Here is an 18,331-nt window from a genome sequence, read left to right as displayed (position 1 = left end):
ATTTAACTTAATAATTTAGTAATAATAATTATGTTTTTTTAGGGCCGTTGTATGTGCACATTCGTCGATTTCAGCGATATCGAAAGTAACGAATTGTGCTGCTGGGGGCCTGGGGAGCCGACCATCTATAGCAAATGCAACCAATATCGACACCCTATTAACTGCAACCGACAGAGAGGAGAAAATAAATTCTCCACCAGAGGCTATACAAGACAAAACGGCCTTCATTTTCAATAACCTCAGTCAACTCAACCTCCAAACTAAATGTGAAGAACTCAAGGAAATAATCACTGAAGAATACTATCCGTGGCTGTCTCAATATCTGGTCATGAAGCGCGCGTCCATCGAATTAAATTTCCACGCGCTGTATTCCAATTTTCTTGACGTTCTTAAAATTCGAGATATCAACAAAATGGTCACTAAGGAAACGTATCGTAACATCAGGGTGCTTTTACGGTCAGATAAAGGTATTGCAAATTTTTCTGATCGTACGCTACTTAAAAATCTTGGTCACTGGCTTGGAATGCTGACTTTAGCTCGCAACCAACCCATTTTACATATAGATCTGGATCTTAAAGCTTTATTGTTAGAAGCATATCACAAGGGCCAACAAGAATTGCTTTATGTGGTACCATTCGTGGCGAAAGTGTTGGAGTCTTGCGCAAAAAGCGTCGTATTCAAGCCGCCCAATCCTTGGACGATGGCGCTAATGAACGTTCTTGCCGAACTTCATCAAGAGCAAGATTTAAAATTGAACTTGAAATTTGAAATAGAAGTTCTATGTAAAAACCTCAGCTTAGATATTTCAGATCTGAAACCGTCCTTATACTTGAAAGATCCTGATAAACTTCGCTTGATAGAGTTTCAGTTGTCGCAACCTAAGCCAAATAAAGAAACATCGAACGCCTTGGTTCCCCAGACTGTGTTGGCTGCACCGCAAATGCAAATGATGGCACAACCGCCAATGTTGCCAGCAGACGAGCTCTCGGCGACCGCCGCGACGCCCACCAGTGGCCTCGTTGCTGCCGACCCCAGCATGATGGGTGTATTAGGATTACCAGAGCCTAGATTTAGCTATCTAGACGTCAACGTGTCCTCGACTTCAGCCTTTGGTCAAAAAATATGCTTCAACCCACACATTATTCTGTTCCAAAACTACCCACATTTGAAACAATATGTCAAGCCTGCAATTGAGAGGTCGATTCAAGAATGGATTCACCCTGTAGTGGACAGATCGATTAAATACGCACTGACCACTTGCGAACAAATAATCAGAAAGGATTTTGCACTAGACCCTGATGAGGTTAGAATGCGTACCTGCGCGCATCATATGATGAGAAATTTGACCGCTGGCATGGCTATGATTACCTGTCGGGAACAAATCATTAGCACCATTAGCACTAATTTAAAGAACGCGTTTGTCACGGCGCTAATGCCTTCAACGCCTCAACAGGTATGTTTGTAATTACGACCTTTGTAACATGCCAAAGTGGTCAGGAGATATCTTTGTTCCACGCGTCATTGTTCGATCGTCAAAGGTTTCTCTTGAAACACACGTAGGCGTTTGTCTTTCCTTGAAACTCGCATTTTAATAAATAACAAATACATTTCAGGAAATCATCGAAAGCGCAGCAGCGGTTTTAGCAACAGAGAATATGGAACTCGCATGCGCGTTTATCCAGAAGACAGCAGTCGAAAAAGCTCTACCCGAACTCGACAAAAGATTATTGAACGATTACGAGATTAGAAAGATAGCTAGGCAGGAGGGGAGACGGTATTACGATCCCGTCGTTCTAACCTACCAAACCGAGAGAATCGCAGAACGGGTCCGTTTACGGGTGAGCGGACCGACAGACATGCAAATTGCTGTATATGAAGAATTTGCATGTAACATACCAGGCTTCATGCCTGTCCGAGACGCTGGCATGTTTATTCCCAAGCCGTCAGCACAAGAGCAATTGCCCCAGTTGACTTTCAGTCAAGTTATAAACCCAAGTCAAGTTTATGGCGCTGATGAGATGACAGGTCTGATCAGTGCCGCCGAAATGTTTTTGGGTAGCTCCGTTGGTGTGGCGTCCCTAACCGTGCAAGCTGGAAATATGCACTCATTGTTGGAATGTCTATTCATGGCGAGAAGGAACCGCGACATTGTATCTGGCTGTACTCTATTACAAAAGGTAAATATAATGGGGTCAATTTTCAAGTCATCATCATCATCATATCAGGCCTCTACTATCCACTGCTGAACCATCCATTCAAAAGGGAGTTTCACCAATAGTTACCATGCGGATTGTGATTTTCTAAGTGGGTCACTTATGTCCATCCTTCGAACATTACGTTCTTTTCAGTATTATATAGATAGATAAATAATTTATTTACATGACTGACAGCACACAAACAGCAAAAGACACAAATGCAAAGGAAAAAAGATAAAGATACATGTACAAAAAATTAAAAAAAAAAAAAACAAAATCAGAATGCATAAAATTAGTAACATTTTTTTTTTCTTCATGCGTGTGTCACAGTAGTACAAAATGGCCACAACTCAGCTTTTTGCTTCACCCTAAAAAGAGCAAAACACTGATATTCTGTTGTGGCCAAAGGTGAGCTGCGAGATACCACTGAAAAAAAAAAATAATAAAAAAAAAGAAATATATACAATTAACCTTTCTAGCTTCATTGTATATAATACTGTTTGTACATTCTTTAATATTTTTTCAGGCTGTGGAAGGTTTACTTGACGGTCACGTCGTCCAGCCAGGCGCGAACAGCGACCAAGTGGAAATAATGACACGCTACCGTGATATCCACCTTCGCGTCCTGAAGCTCTTAGAAGATGGCCGAGTTTATGGCCACGTATGGACTACCAAGCAGATAACCTGTTGCCTTACAGAGTGCAGGGAAGACCTCAGATACAACATAGAAGCTGTTGACTGCCTTATCAGGAATCATTTAATCAATTTACACCAGGTATATTTATATTAGTTAATGTACAACTGCTTGAAATAATAATAAGTATCTCTTGAACATAACACTCTGTACCAACTAGTCCCAAATTAAGCAGATAGCTGACAGACATACATAGGAAATGCATAGATAAATACCAATAAATATGATCATAAATCCAAATGTTTGTATTATACAGGAATTGAATCTACAACCATCAGGATTCATGAAATATTTATAATTTTAGTTAGATATTTAAGTGAGTTTTTTTTTTTTTAACTCAATCATGCTTAAATGGCTAAACGAATTTGTATGAAATATAGTTCACGGTATAGTGTACCGACTCACGCGAACCAAACTCCAGGCACATCTATTTGATAGTAAATTTTCCTCTCCACAGTACGACATTGCTCTCGCGCATATGATGGACAACGGTAACAATTACATGGCTGTGGCGTTTGCTATGCAACTAGTGCAGTTGTACCTTGTCGACGATAGAAACAATATGTATGTCAACGAGTCAGACCTGTACCACACGACCGACATGCTTGTACGCATCATGACACACTCGAGGCAACCGCCGCCCGAAGGGCTCGGCACGCTGATCGAAATGCTGAGGGTTAACCAGGATCCTAGTGCTTATTTGGGCGAGAGGTCCCCTCTTGGGCCGACGGCGCACATCCATTCGGGTATCATGTCAGTGCGTGTAAGTATGGCCTTCTATATTGTATTAATAATCATTACTCATAAGTAATTTTTTGATGAACTTGAAGGAATGTGGCAACAATCGCCTGTACACCTGTGAACACTAGTATGACATCACGGAATGCACTGTAATACATTTGGTACCATTAATGTGTTGCCATTCCTAATTATTATGATATTTTGTCTCTGTAACCTCTAATTTAACTGCCATGTCATGTCCTACTCTTCAAACCGAATCTCAATCATGTAAACACAGCTGTTTCGCTACAAAAAACATGAGTGTACTCTTAAAGGTACTCTTGAAGACGATTTTTGTATTAGTTGATATTATTTTTGTGTTCCCTTTAAGATTATAATCGGTTATGGAGTATTTTGAGGCATTTATGGATTGTTGCTATTATGGTGAACATATCGTCATAATCGTAAAATACTGACAGATCTGACAAATAATATATATATATATATAATATATATATATATATATATATATATATATATATATATCGTCCATATTGTACTTCGTCCGTATTGTAATATATATATATTACCATCAGTATCGTACGACTATGACCATATGGTACAATAGAGAACAATGTCATAACTTACAAATGTGAGGCGCAATTTAATAAATTTATTATTTACAGGCTCGCGATTTTGACGACCCACCCGGTTTACAAGAGAAAACCGAGAATCTTCTACGCGAATGGAGAACGAACTTACTCAACCCATTGACAGAACTTGAGATCGCGCAGAATTTCAATTTATACGCTCATCGGATGAATATGAACGGCATATTGAAATCGGACGATATGATCACGCGATTCTTCAGGATTGCCACACAGATGTGCATCGAGAATGTGTACCAGCAGCTGAACGAGGAGAGGCTCAATCCACCACAGACGCCGTCCAAGAAGGACAAATATTACGGAATGTGCGATTCCTTCATCAAACTCGTTTCACTACTCATCAAGAACACTGCAGATAATGGCAACCCTACACCCAAACTGAACCTCTTGAATAAAGTGAGTTGTCCATTTAAATTTCTCTCGCATAAACGAAAAACTATTGCATGTAAATTGCTAATGTTCTCTATTTCAGACTGTAGTGAGAACAATTTTTTTTTATTATTTGAAAATGGTAACCCCATCTGCGCTATTGGAATATGCTGGCAGGAAACCAGTGAGAGTTAATAGGTGTGGATGAAAGCAGGTGAGTTGGCCTATCGTGACGAAAACTAGGTGGAGATCGATTAGATATTGCTAGCAAAGCGGCTACTAAGATATGATTAGGGAACAGAGCATTAAAATCCTACAACACAATTGCCAACTTGGTTATCTTTTTTTTTTGGTGGTGGTGAAGGTGGTGATTCAACCTTACAATATTGTATTTAATTGTATACAACTTTCAGATCCTTGGCATTATCGCTGGGTGGCTCCTTATGGACCACGAGGAACAAGGCACCAACTTCCAACAACTACCTTACCATCGACTTCTTCTAATCCTGTTTCTCGACATGAATATGGCGGAGCCTGTTTTAGAATCCATGAATTATCAGGTAACAACGTCCTTTTTCATACACCTTACTAGTTGTACATACATACAATTAAATTCTTATTAAAAATTACGATTTTGATGATAAATAAATATTCACTAACTTCTAAAGCAAAAGAAGTAAGTGCAAATTTGTAAATTTATGTACAACTTGTTCTATTATTGGTGTTTTAGTTAGCTATCAGAAAATTGGCAGATAATTTGTTTGTTGCCACACTTTGATGATTATAGTATATTTTTATGACCAGGATAATTATGTATAGGTTCTAACTGCATTCTGTCACACTCTCCGCATAATTCGGCCCAGCAACGCGTCCGGATTCTGTTACGCCTGGCTTGAACTGGTTGCGCATCGTGCTTTTATCAACAGGGTGTTGGCCGTCACACCTCAACAAAAGGTATGTATAAACTGGCCTAATCATAAGCATTAGCATTTTAAAGAAGAAAATTATTTTACACCCGATGACCAATGCAGCACTACGCTGGGGATTCACTCTTAAACTGCATGTTATATGTAACACGCGAGAGAAATAGCACGAACCATTGTAAAAGAGAAATTGTAAAATTCGTACTCTAGTTGCATGTCAAATACATGAAAATACGGAAAAACGATAGTATCCTTCTTTTAGCGTTTGAATTTAAATACTGTTCACTATTACTTCAGTTTATAATTATGTTTTTTGTTGTGCAGGGTTGGGGAATGTACTCCACGCTGCTGATCGACCTGTTCAAATACTTGGATCCATTCCTCCGGAACACGGAATTGGCTGCGCCAGTCATGATGCTGTACAAAGGCACCCTCAAAGTGCTGCTCGTTTTACTGCACGATTTCCCCGAGTTTCTCTGTGATTACCACTATGGATTCTGCGACGAAATACCACCCAACTGCATACAAATGAGGAACCTCATCCTCTCTGCTTTCCCGAGGAATATGCGTCTCCCGGATCCCTTCACACCGAACCTCAAGGTGGACCTCCTTGCTGAAATCACACTGCCGCCGCGTGCTGTGATCAACTATGCCACAATACTGCCATCGTCGCAGTTCAAGAAGGATTTAGACGCGTACCTCAAAGCTCGTGCGCCAGTCACTTTCCTGTCGGAACTGCGCAGCCATATGCAGGTAATTATAACAATTGTTTTATACTTAACAAAGTTGTCTGTAATTTTACCCCTCTATCTGAGTCATAAGTTCTCAATCTGAGGGATCACGCCCCCTTTTAGGGCAGTAGAAGATCTGGAGAAAATTGATGAGGGATAAATGATTAGAAATATAGCAATTTTTAATTCATGACAGGTGGCAAATTAAGATGAGGGAGGGGGCAATACAATAAAACATTGGAAAAGTGTGCGGTGGGCAAATAGTGTCGATACGGTCATGTTGCCGGCAGCGGCTGTTTGGGCTAATAGGGGATTCTATTGTATTGATTACTTGATATGGTGCCTTTGTACCAGGATTCGCCGATATATATCAACGGATATATATCAATTGATTTTTTCCTGTCTTCTGATCTAAAAATTTTGGAGATTAATATTTACTCTGGCAACACGTAGCGAAAAACTTCAATTCAAAATAATTTAGATTGTTTCCCAAAATGGCAATCTCCTAAAAATAATAATTATAAAAATTCGTGCTTGTTTTTTTTTTTATTATTTTGTTACTTTTTTTAAAGGTTTTTATTTATTTATTTTTTAATAAATGAAGTAATAATTTGATACTTATTTTATTTTACAAATTCCTTTCACATTTTTAAGCGTGTAATCCCCTTACAGAATGAAGTTCGCTTCTTTTTCTTAGCGGGGATATATATCTGATATATATATAAATCTGATTTTTTCGAAATCTGCTTTGTACTCATTAAATTTAGCACCTTACACATCGGTAATAGAAACGCATTAGGGACACAGTAGACGTGCAATGGGTACATAGTTTAGTTAAATAATAATATTTATTTTTAAATTGAAGATGGATAGAACGGTGACCCGTCTACGTTATCAGTTTGAACTTGCGGGCTAACAATGAAATATGGACGTGGTCAGTTTTTTCGTAATGTATGAAACGGAATGTGTAGAACTAGTTGGGTATTTAAATACATGATCGCATCTTAAAGCGACTCTATTACGATACAATTCTTATTGCAGACGGTTAGTAAGGTATTATTTTAAACCATGGAGCTGTTAATCTACCATCGGAACGCCGTTGTGTTTATTGTGCTCTGTAACACTAATATCTAAAAGTTTACCATAATAAAGTTTGTATATCACATTAAAGTGGATGGTGCTTTATTGCATACAGTGGAAAAAAATTTATCAAAACTTGTAAACAGTTAAAAATAAAACATTTAAAGTGTGTCTTGATAGTAATCGTGTGTCCTTCATGAATAACAACCAAGGTGAATGATTCATCGCTCGGTTTCTGTCCACTGCTCGTCTGGCGGCTCATTACTTTATTACATTACTACTTAGTTGGTCACAGCTTTCGAATCAAGATTTTTGTTATATATTTATATCATCGTTACAAGAAGTAAATCGTCAAATCTTGGATGTCCAGAAAACTAATGCTGAGATAGAAAGATCTATATGTTCTTCATCGGAAAACTATGAAGAAGTCAAGTTAAAAATTTAACATTTGGAACTTACATCCCAGTCATATGAGCAACGTATCAGACAACTGGAAGTCCAAAATGAAGAACTATTGCGAAAATCTAGCTTAAACATCCTAGAAGAAATACGAAATGTACCTATTGTTACTGAGGAAACTCAGGATATTTTGGGTGGGGGTCAATATAGATTCTACAGCCATTTTTTACATTCGTCGTATATCTAACTTGGGCAAAGCCGGCATCACACCTATTCTGGTTACCCTTAATTCTATTATTTTAAAAAATCGAATAATAAAGACTGTTCGTGCCTTCAACTCACAAAATAAAGAAAAAATTAACACTTCCTTTCTATTGCTGAATGATAAGCAGCAAATTATATACGTCTATGAACATCTTCCACCAAAAACTAGGAGACTACACTTACTGGGCGGAGAATTGGTGAGGGCAGGAAAGTTTAAGTGCTGCCGAGTTCACAACGGTAAAGTACTGCTTCGTAAGGAAGAAGGTTTAACCCTAAATTTGATACCGGGGTTATAAATCACATTGGGTGCCTACAATCGGTTTTATTTTAATATTTGGCTGTTTACATGTTACCAAATGTTTTTTCAAAATAAATATATTTAATAAAATCGTTGTTTTTTTTTACTATATTTCCCCATTAGTAAACACAGTAAAGAGTACACTTATATGTTTTTTAATTTGATTTAAATATATTGTTATTTTAATACATTATTTTTCTTGCTCTTCCTCTGATGAATTTGATACTGCTTCTAGTCATGACTATTCATTATCTGATAGTGACCCTCTTGAAAATAAATTGCTTATTCCTTTTACTGACCATTCCAAATTCCTTTCCCTAGTGCATATTAATGCTGAGAGTATTATAGCTCATTACCCTGATATTCTCACATCCTTCAGCGCTGGCATAGTTGATTGTATACTTGTATCCGAAACATGGTTGAAACCCTCTCTACCATCTGTCAGTTGGGCCATTCCGGAATACAAACTCTTGCAACGATCGGATTCTTACAGGCGGAGATGGAGTAGGGATCTATCTTCGCAATCGCATTACTGCGGATGTGGTTTGTGCATCTCAGCCAGGATATATTGGTTCTCTCGATTACTTGTTTCTTTCTTTGAAGATTCACCATAAAAAAATCCTACTTGGTGTTTTGTATTGTCCTTCCAACAAGACTGATTACTTTGGCACCTTAGAGCATATACTGGAAAAATTTTTGACTAAGTATGATCATGTCATTCTTATGGGAGATATAAATACTTGTCTGTTGAGGAATGACAACAGAGCAAGTAAACTTAAGACTTTAACTACTGCGCTAAATCTTCAAATACTGACATTGCCAAATCCGACATATTATTTCCCTAATAGTTAACCTTCCCTTATTGTTTCTCATCCTAATATGGCTATTTCTCAGGGGCAAATGTGTTCTCCTTTTTCTCACCAGGATCTATTATATCTTTCATATAGGGTACGCCCTCCTAAGACTAAGGGCAAAGTTCGTCTGCTTCGTGATTTTCGGCATATGGATCTGGGTCGTTTGAGAGAGGACGTAAGGCACATTGATTGGTCGAGTTTGCTCTCTGCTGATAGCGTTGACGTAATGGTGGATATCCTAAATCTGGAATTACTAAAACTGTACGATACTCATGCTCCAATTCGTCCCGTTCGTATTAGGCATGAACCAGCTCCCTGGCTATCCCCAGTAATTAGAAAAACTATGGCTAAGCGTGATAGAGCAAAGGCCCGGTATAAGCGCGACAGGTCTCAGATTAATTTCGAGGCTTATAAGAAACTACGTAACACATGCAACAGAATGTGTAGGGATGCCAAACGCCACTATATCCATTTTACCATTCAAAACCTCTCCCAACCGCAAGTTTGGAAATTTCTTTTATTTTTATGCATAGGCAAATCCTCTATTCAATCTCTTAATAACTTGGACCTTAATGGTTTATATACTCACTTCTCTACTCTTCCCTCTTTAAGTAATTCTGCTAAGGCCAACTCTCTTTCATATCTTTTTGATACCGAAGTGCCTGATTGCCCTTCATTTACTTTCCGTATGGTGTCCACAGATGCTGTCAGAAAAATTATCTGTTTCATATCTACCAAAGCCATTGGCAGTGACAAGCCTTGATATGGTTCTACCGGTGTTGGATGAGATATTGCCCGTAATCACACGCAATATAAATTACAGATACAGTGGAAAAAGGCCTTTATTATTCCACTTCCCAAAACTCCGAATCCGACCAGCTTCTTCTAATTCCGTCCCATATCCATTCTTCCCATTCTCTCTATGGTCCTAGAATCGGTAGTTCACAATCAATTACATCAATGCAAAGGTGCTCTAAAAATAGATTTTACTCCAATATATTCCACTAATGATCCAAATACAGCAGCTTCATATTTAATTAAACAAATCCAATTAGCCTTATTTAATAATACTAAGCTAAGTATCTCTTCTCGTAGACGAAATGTTATTCAACCTTGGATTACTCCTGGTATGTTAAAATGCATGCGCAATAGAGATCGCCTACATATGAAACTAAGAAAAACGCCTGATAATGCTATATTACGAGTCGCTTATAAAAGGTATCGTAATTTTTGTAACACTATAATAAAAAATGCTAAAATAACATATGAAAAATAAGAGCTTCGGAAGGCTGGAAACAACATCAAGCAAGTATGGAATGTTGTGAAGAATATCGTCAATATCAATAAAATCAATTCTATAGCAACTGACCTACTTTACTCTCAAAACAATCCTCAAGACAGCATAGATAATGTTAACCAATTCTTTGCTAACACTGGAAAGAAATTAGCAGAAACATCTTGCACTTCAAGTAAAGCAAATAGAAATAGATATGAATCGGCTACCCTAAATTCCTTTGTACTGGTTGAAACTGATGAACTCGAGGTGGCTCGACTCATTGACTCTCTTCGCAATAACTGTGCAACTGGATGGGATGGCATTTCTGTAGGACTACTAAAAAAATATAAAGATATTATCATTTCATTGTTTACTCATATTTGCAACCTCAGTTTAAAATCCGGTATTTTTCCCGACGTTTTAAAAAAAGCTATTTATCATCCAATATATAAAACGGAAAATACTTACTTCCATGTCCAAAATTTTAGAACGTATTATAAATTCTAGATTGACAAGTTATCTTGTGTCTAAGAATATCTTATTTCCGAACCAATTTGGTTTCAGAAAATATGTTTCTTCCAGTGATGCCATTCATGAATTGGTTGATCATGTGGTTGCAGGTCTTGACGATAATAAAAAATGTTTAGCAATATACCTTGATTTGGCTAAAGCATTTGATACCGTTTCAATACCTTTATTAGTTGATAATCTCAAAATAATTGGTATACGAGATGCGCAACTATCCTTGTTTAGATTCTACCTTATGGGTCGTTCTCAATGTGTAAAAATTGGCATTCTTACTAGTTCCTACCAATCTGTTACTAATGGAGTTCCTCAGGGGAGCATACTGGGTCCAAGCTTATTTTTTATTTACATTAATAATTTGTGTGACCTAAAACTCGAATATGGTAGATTTTTATCTTATGTAGATAATACTGTATTAGTGTTTACATCTAGTAACTGGTCCGGTGCCTTTGAGATAGCTCAGAAAGGATTTAACTGTGTTTGTAGGTGGCTTACTGATAATTTGTTGACCTTAATAAAACTAAATTCATGACTTTTACAATACGGAATTCTACTCAACCACCACCAAATAAATATAAAATTGTTGCCAACGAGGGGTATGACGGGTCTTCTTCGGTTCCCAGGGTATTCTACTTGGATAGCACGAGTTCAATTAAATATCTTGGTATAACTTTAGATCAAAATCTATCTTTTAAACCGTATATTGAAATCCTTTCTATTAGATTACGTAAACTTATCTATATATTTTAACAATTGCGTCTTTCTGCTGATACACACATAATCCGGTTGGTTTATTTTACATTAAGTCAATCCATTTTGAACTATGGCATCTCTATTTGGGGTGGTGCTACCAAATCACACTTCATAAAAATTTTACGCGCACAGAGCTGTACTTAAAGTCTGTTGTTTTAAACCACTATTATGTCCCACAGAAGAATTGTATAAAATCTCAATTGGTCTTACTGTTAGACAATTATTTATTCTATCAGTAGTTTTGAAGCAACACAAACTGACTAATTTCGATCCTTTTATGATAAAGCGTAATCATCTTGTAATTAAAAGTACTGTTTGTAAGAAATCTTCCAGTCAAAGATTTTTCTCTTATCTTGCCCCCTTTCTGTAAAATAAATTGCATAATCTAATTTCTATATATGCTCTAACTTATTCCAAGTGTAAAACATCAGTTAAAAATTTGCTTCAAAAACAAAATTATGATAAAACAGAAGATCTTTTAAATCTAAGATATATACGCACACACACACACACACAATCACACATGCGCACATACATCATACATACATTGACACACACAAGGAACGAACTCATATATAGTCACACGTTCAGATACAAATACACATACATAACATGCATTCTATAACATAAATGCTTTCTCACTGTACTGGGTTGACTGGAAGAGATCTCTGTCAGAGATAAGTCCACCCTTGCTCACAACATGTATAAATAGATTATTTTATATGTATCTTACAAGTGCAATAAAGAATATATATATGTAACTCGTGTCACACATTTTTTGCCTATATTTTAATGCATTCTTATTAACCCTAGCATATATAATTTGTTTTTATTTTAAAGGTTTATCGAAAGCTATTTCTCTTGTATATGCACTGTATCAGAATTTTCTTTTTTATGTACTCACCATCACCTTTTTTTGTGATAGTTTTCATGTGTATAATTTGTTCTGTTCGAGATAAGGGTCCTAGTGACTTGTAATACAGGTTTATTACCTAGTACAGGCACCAGCTCCCACAAATGATGTTGTTAAAACGTTTTGCAAGTTATACATATAATTAAGTCCTTAATTGTTTGTGGTGAGAAATAATAATAAATAAAATAAATCCTCTATTTGTCCATTACTAGCCAACCTTTCTGTCCTCCAAATATATAAGTAGCTCTGGTCCACCATTACTAAAAATGTATAATAATTGATTTAGGTGTTGAATGAGCCCGGCCGAAGGTACAACAGTCAGTTGATGAATGCAGTCGTGCTGTATGTGGGCACTCAAGCCATAGCACACATCCGTTCCAAGGGGCAGACACCGAACATGTCAACGATCGCACACTCGTCACACATGGACATCTTCCAGAACTTCACCGTCGATTTCGACTATGAGGGAAGGTAAGTTGATTGTTAATATGAGAGGACGGAATGAATAATGTATTGATCAATTTAATACATAGGTCACGCATACGGTTAACACCCATACAATTTAATACTAATCTAATACACAAAAAAAAAATATATATATATATATATATTAATGCATGACAATGAAATGGTAACCCCACCCGCGCTATTGGTATACGCCGGCGGGGCACCAGTGAAGGATGATAGGTGAGGATGAAGCAGGCCAGATAGCCCATCGTGACGAATTCAATATGAATTGTTCACGATGGTTTCCAGGGGAAACCACGTGGAGGTCGACCTTATAAGGCATATTTGTTAGCAATGGGGCTGTTAAACTTCATTGCTAACAATCCCTTCCCCCCTCACAAATATATTGTGGCGTCTGTAAATAAACATTGTACATATTCATCTCATAACCACTTATCAACATCATTACTTTCTTTTCCATCAAGTAGGTTAAATAAATTGTACATAGATATTTTACCTCTTTCTTTCCTCGCACTCCTTTAGTCCCCTCTTACTACACCCAGGGGAAAGGAAGGGGAGCCCCATTCTATTCGAGGGCCACATGGCAAAGCAATACCTTTGTTAGTACTTAATTGTAATTTATACAAAATAACAGTATGCCTATAAAGAGAAATGTTTATTCCAGATATCTGTTCTTGAACGCAATAGCGAACCAGCTCCGTTACCCCAACAGTCATACGCACTATTTTTCTTGCTGCCTCCTCTATTTGTTTGCGGAAGCGAATTCGGAGGCTGTCCAAGAGCAAATCACGCGGATGCTGCTTGAGAGGCTGATCGTGAATCGGCCCCACCCGTGGGGTCTGCTGATCACGTTCATCGAGCTGATCAAGAACCCCATCTACAAGTTTTGGTCTCACGAGTTTGTACACTGTGCGCCGGAGATTAAGAAGTGAGTTTTTTGAATTAATATTTTTTGCTGCAAGAAGCCTGGGTTTTTCCAAAAGTGTTTATATACTTGTATGTATATCTTAACTGTAACATGGAATTTAAACTATTATCAATAAGTTCTTATAGATGATGTTTTTGGATTCGTATTGTGATAAAATAAATTTAATTTAGTTGATATTGTACAAGTATGATTACTGTCTAGTTACAATGGCTTCTAATGACTTATGGTTTTGAGTTTTCAAAAAGGTTAATGTCTCCATAAAGCATTTAATATAATATGTTTTCTTCTATATTTCGTAGACATTGGCTTCTCTGGGAACTCCAAGTAGGAACTAATAGTTGAAAGGTTTCATCGAATTTGGACAGGAGTCACACTTGTTGAAGATCATCCATCTGGAGTAAATATTCGATTTTAGAATATTTTAAAAATAAATTATATTATCTAATTATTTTCTGTGAAGTATGACTTTTTTAGTGTATTACAGAAATTTGGTCTTCCAATTAGACTTTTATCTTGTTAAAATTTCAATTTTCTTTCCCTAATGAGATATTATTCAGATATGACACATGGAAAATAGATACTCGAGAAGAAGAACATTATTATTCATACCTTTAAAATATGGGATATGGAAGTGAAATTACAGGGTACAGGGCCGCAGTACCAAGAGTCCTTAGGAATAACAATGCACGGTGGGTGCTGTGGGTGTCATAAAGTGAATTCCAAGTCGCATAAATATATATATAAATTGTGCGTGAAGAGTAGCGCCCTCTGGTGTCAATGTAAACAGTGGAGTTTCCTTTGCAGGCTTTTCGAGTCTGTCGCAAGGTCGTGCATCGTCGACAAGTCAGGAGCTGGCGGGGGGGAACGCGAAATAGCCGAGTAGCGCCGCGCCAATTGGGAGTCAGTCCGGCATAAGCATATTTTCAAAAGCTTTGTCGAGAAAGGTAAGTTTCTAGTTGTAATGAAACATTAAAAACTTCCCAGTAGATAGAGTATACTTGCAGACAAATTGAAGTAGATTCTGTGGTCTTATTTGTCTAAAATCAAAACATCAATGTGATATCATAGCCAAATCTTTATTCTAAAGATCAATATAATGCCCACGGCCACTTTCTACCATCGTACAGCTCCATCGTTCGCCATCCACAGGGAGTTCAGCCCCATAACCTAGAGCCTAGATGGTCGCTTGCAACGCGATTTCAGAAACGTTTTCTTCCAAGAACGCTCAGGTTATGGAACAAGCTCCTTGTCAAGGTTTTTCCAAGAGACTACAATATGGGGTTCTTCAAAAGGGAGTTAGAGGTTCCAGTATTTGCCACACTTGGCAAGCAGGTTGACAACCGCAGACGACCTTTGGTGACGTTTTACGAGAGATGCTGCTACGCATCTCTCAATCATTGAGTTCCCTTAGTCCCCCCTAAGATACCTTCGAGAAATGAAGGGGGGACCATTCTATGCGGGGAGCGCACATACTTTGTATAATTACTTTAACCACACAATATTACTATTTGTGATTCGTCATTAATATGTTATGTTTTCCACAGGCTTCCAATCTGAGGTGCAACAAGGTGAAGCTCCTCAGCCATCTACTTCATCCCAACCACCCAAACACGCCCTACAATGGAATAAACTGTTCAAAAAGTAATAGTGCTGTGCTGTGAAATAATTCGGTGAAAGCAAATACCAATAATTTTAACAATATTGACGGTGTAGGCGTGGCGTAATTAGGCCGGGCGGACCGTGGCGGGGCGCCAGACTGCAAATTAGCAATACTGAAAAGTAGTTTTATATTAATCACGCCCGCGAGCCGTCGCGTCGCCAATGCGCCTGTTACGCTACGGCCACTATTTGGCTTGTTAGAAATAAATTGTACTAATATGTTTTAAACCGATCATTTTCTGCATGTATGATTTTTGTTTTTTAATTATTATTATTTGAAGAAAAAATAAAATAAAATAAATTAAAACTGACATAATTTTGTGATTATAAAAATTTTACTCCTATTTATTTATTTATACGGCGTTCAACTGCCGTGAAAATTTAAAGCACATTGTACAGTTTCATTCTAGAGCAAAACATGTTTTACATATTCAATTGAATAATTTATGTTGTCTCATTATGTGTTGTGATGTCTGAATTTTTAATATTCACAATTGATTTTAAACAGCGTATCCTATAATTAATGATAATGAATGAATAATTTAAATTATATATTGTACAGAATTTTTAATTCTTAAAATTATCCATTAATTATATTAAGACATTAATTGCATGTTTTATTCTTTATGACAAATGATAAACTACCATCGGCTGTAATTCGTATTGATAGGTTGAAAGAAATGTAGTAGTTAGTAGCGAGTCCACACAGCGCGCGCACCGGCCACGGACAATTTACAATATTCAAACGATCTTGACGTGTCAGTGAAATGGTGAGACACGCCACGAGTCTTATGTTTGAAAAACCTTACCTCCATATTCCGTTACGTTCCCATACCTGTAAACAGTGCCACTATGCTGTGCTGTATTTTATTAATTAACAAATTTGTAACTGACGTGTCTTTGATTTATTGTATTAGTGGAATTACGGTAGAAATGGCTTTCAAGAAGTACAAAATACGGAGTGAAAATTGTATACTGGGTGGCCGAGCGATAGACGTAACCAACGGTACGCTAGCATTCAAAAGCTGCATATGAATGCCAACGTTTCCTTGAACAAGTCTGTCCCGTTGACAATATCGTCGAACCATGTGATCAGTAATCGGTCGATACATAGCGACATTGCATACGTGGTGAGGATTGGCAACACTTGTCAACGCTACCTTGCCATTCTTAGTACTTCTTTAGTGTCCGACTTACCGTGTACGAATCTTAATCAGATTAATGAAGCTAATTAGATTAAATAATAATTATAACTATAAAATAATTAATTAATTAATATGTAGAATTAAATTATAATAAATGATTAGCAATTGATAATGGTAACGAATTATAAAACTTTGTATGGCATGCCCTTGTAAAGTTTTAAAAGTGGATTTTCAAATGTAATCTAGGCATATAGAATTAATGTTTACGCTACAAATTTGTCATTAAGCTAATGTATAATAATCCATTTTTTAAAATTGTGTTTTAATAAAATATTTTTTCATCAATGTTTGGTGTTTTCTTTCTCCTTTATGAACAGGTGATGATGATGATGATGAAATAATACACTGAGGTACTTTTTTTAATTTTATTCTTCCTATATCAAATTGTATCGCTTTTCTTAAAATAAAAAAAAAAAAAACTGCAGATTTATATAAAACATTTACTTTACACATTGCCTTAAATTACATGTTTTTTTTTAATTATTTTGCAAATAGTAATATATTATTTCTAATCAGTGCAAGGGCTATTTTTCCATGAGTCATAATGAAGTGGTGGATCCGCCAACGCTAGAAATATACACTCAGGTTATGGAATGACCTCCCTGCCGAGGTTTTCAAAGAGCCTACAGCATGGGGTTCTTCAAAAGGGGGGTAAAGAAGTTTCTTCAGGGTCGGCAACGCGCGCGTAATACCTCTGGTATTGCAGGTATTCATAGGCTACGGTAACCGCTTACCATCAGGTGGGCCGTATGCTTGTTTGCCACCTCAGTGGTATAAAAAAAACTACGTTGGCAGGGCATCGGTAAGGATGATAGGTGAGAATGAAAAGGCACAAGTCTATTACACTATCGTGAGGAATTTATCTGGAATTGACCACGATAGTTACTAAGGGATGACCATCAAGAGATCGAGAGAGAGAAAGAGACCTAACAGGGTATATTGCTAACAATGGGATTCCTAGTCCTATTTTTTTACAATCCTGGAACATATTCATTGACAGGGATAACAGTAGCATGGTCTCCATTCGATATATATTAGTATATTCCTTTTTAAAAGGCCGGCAGCACACCTGCAATGCCGCTGGTGTTGTGGGTGATCATAGGCGCATAGACTACCGCAGTCACTTACCATCAGGTGAGCCGCATGCTCGTTTGCCCCGTGTTGTAAAAAAAAATATAGTTCATTTATGGGTCATTCTAAAACTTACTTTCGATGGCCAGTATGAATAATACTTTTTTATATATTAATTTCATAATTAACCTATTAATTCATCATCATATCAGACTTTAACTCTCCACTGCTGAACATAAACCTTCCCCTTAGGGAGTTTTTTTTTTGATGGGTGAAAATGGTATGGTAGCCCCGCCTGCGCTAACGGGATACGCTGGCGGAGCACCAGTGAAGGGTGA

At 37.2% G+C, this 18,331-nt stretch overlaps 1 protein-coding gene across 2 annotated transcripts in view; it reads left to right on the top strand.

The window, feature by feature from the left end:
* The window catches only part of LOC113519406 (CCR4-NOT transcription complex subunit 1), a 33,569-nt gene extending 16,362 nt beyond the window's left edge, over window positions 1-17,207 (top strand). For both annotated transcript variants that reach the window (XM_026904502.3, XM_052896458.1), the window contains 12 exons: window positions 43-1,453; window positions 1,614-2,177; window positions 2,722-2,970; window positions 3,347-3,652; window positions 4,296-4,673; window positions 5,060-5,206; window positions 5,466-5,600; window positions 5,894-6,322; window positions 12,949-13,133; window positions 13,795-14,058; window positions 14,863-15,002; window positions 15,603-17,207. In XM_026904502.3, the coding sequence (XP_026760303.2) occupies window positions 43-1,453; window positions 1,614-2,177; window positions 2,722-2,970; window positions 3,347-3,652; window positions 4,296-4,673; window positions 5,060-5,206; window positions 5,466-5,600; window positions 5,894-6,322; window positions 12,949-13,133; window positions 13,795-14,058; window positions 14,863-14,941 (4,147 nt within the window). In that variant the 3' untranslated portion in view covers window positions 14,942-15,002; window positions 15,603-17,207. The remainder of the gene's footprint in view (window positions 1-42; window positions 1,454-1,613; window positions 2,178-2,721; window positions 2,971-3,346; window positions 3,653-4,295; window positions 4,674-5,059; window positions 5,207-5,465; window positions 5,601-5,893; window positions 6,323-12,948; window positions 13,134-13,794; window positions 14,059-14,862; window positions 15,003-15,602) is intronic.
* Window positions 17,208-18,331: the final 1,124 nt, after the last annotated feature.

Source organism: Galleria mellonella, unplaced genomic scaffold (assembly GCF_026898425.1).
Source record: "Galleria mellonella isolate WM207_F2 unplaced genomic scaffold, CSIRO_AGI_GalMel_v1 utg33, whole genome shotgun sequence".
NCBI lineage: Eukaryota > Metazoa > Arthropoda > Insecta > Lepidoptera > Pyralidae > Galleria > Galleria mellonella.
This window is presented reverse-complemented; position numbering and strand designations above follow the sequence as displayed.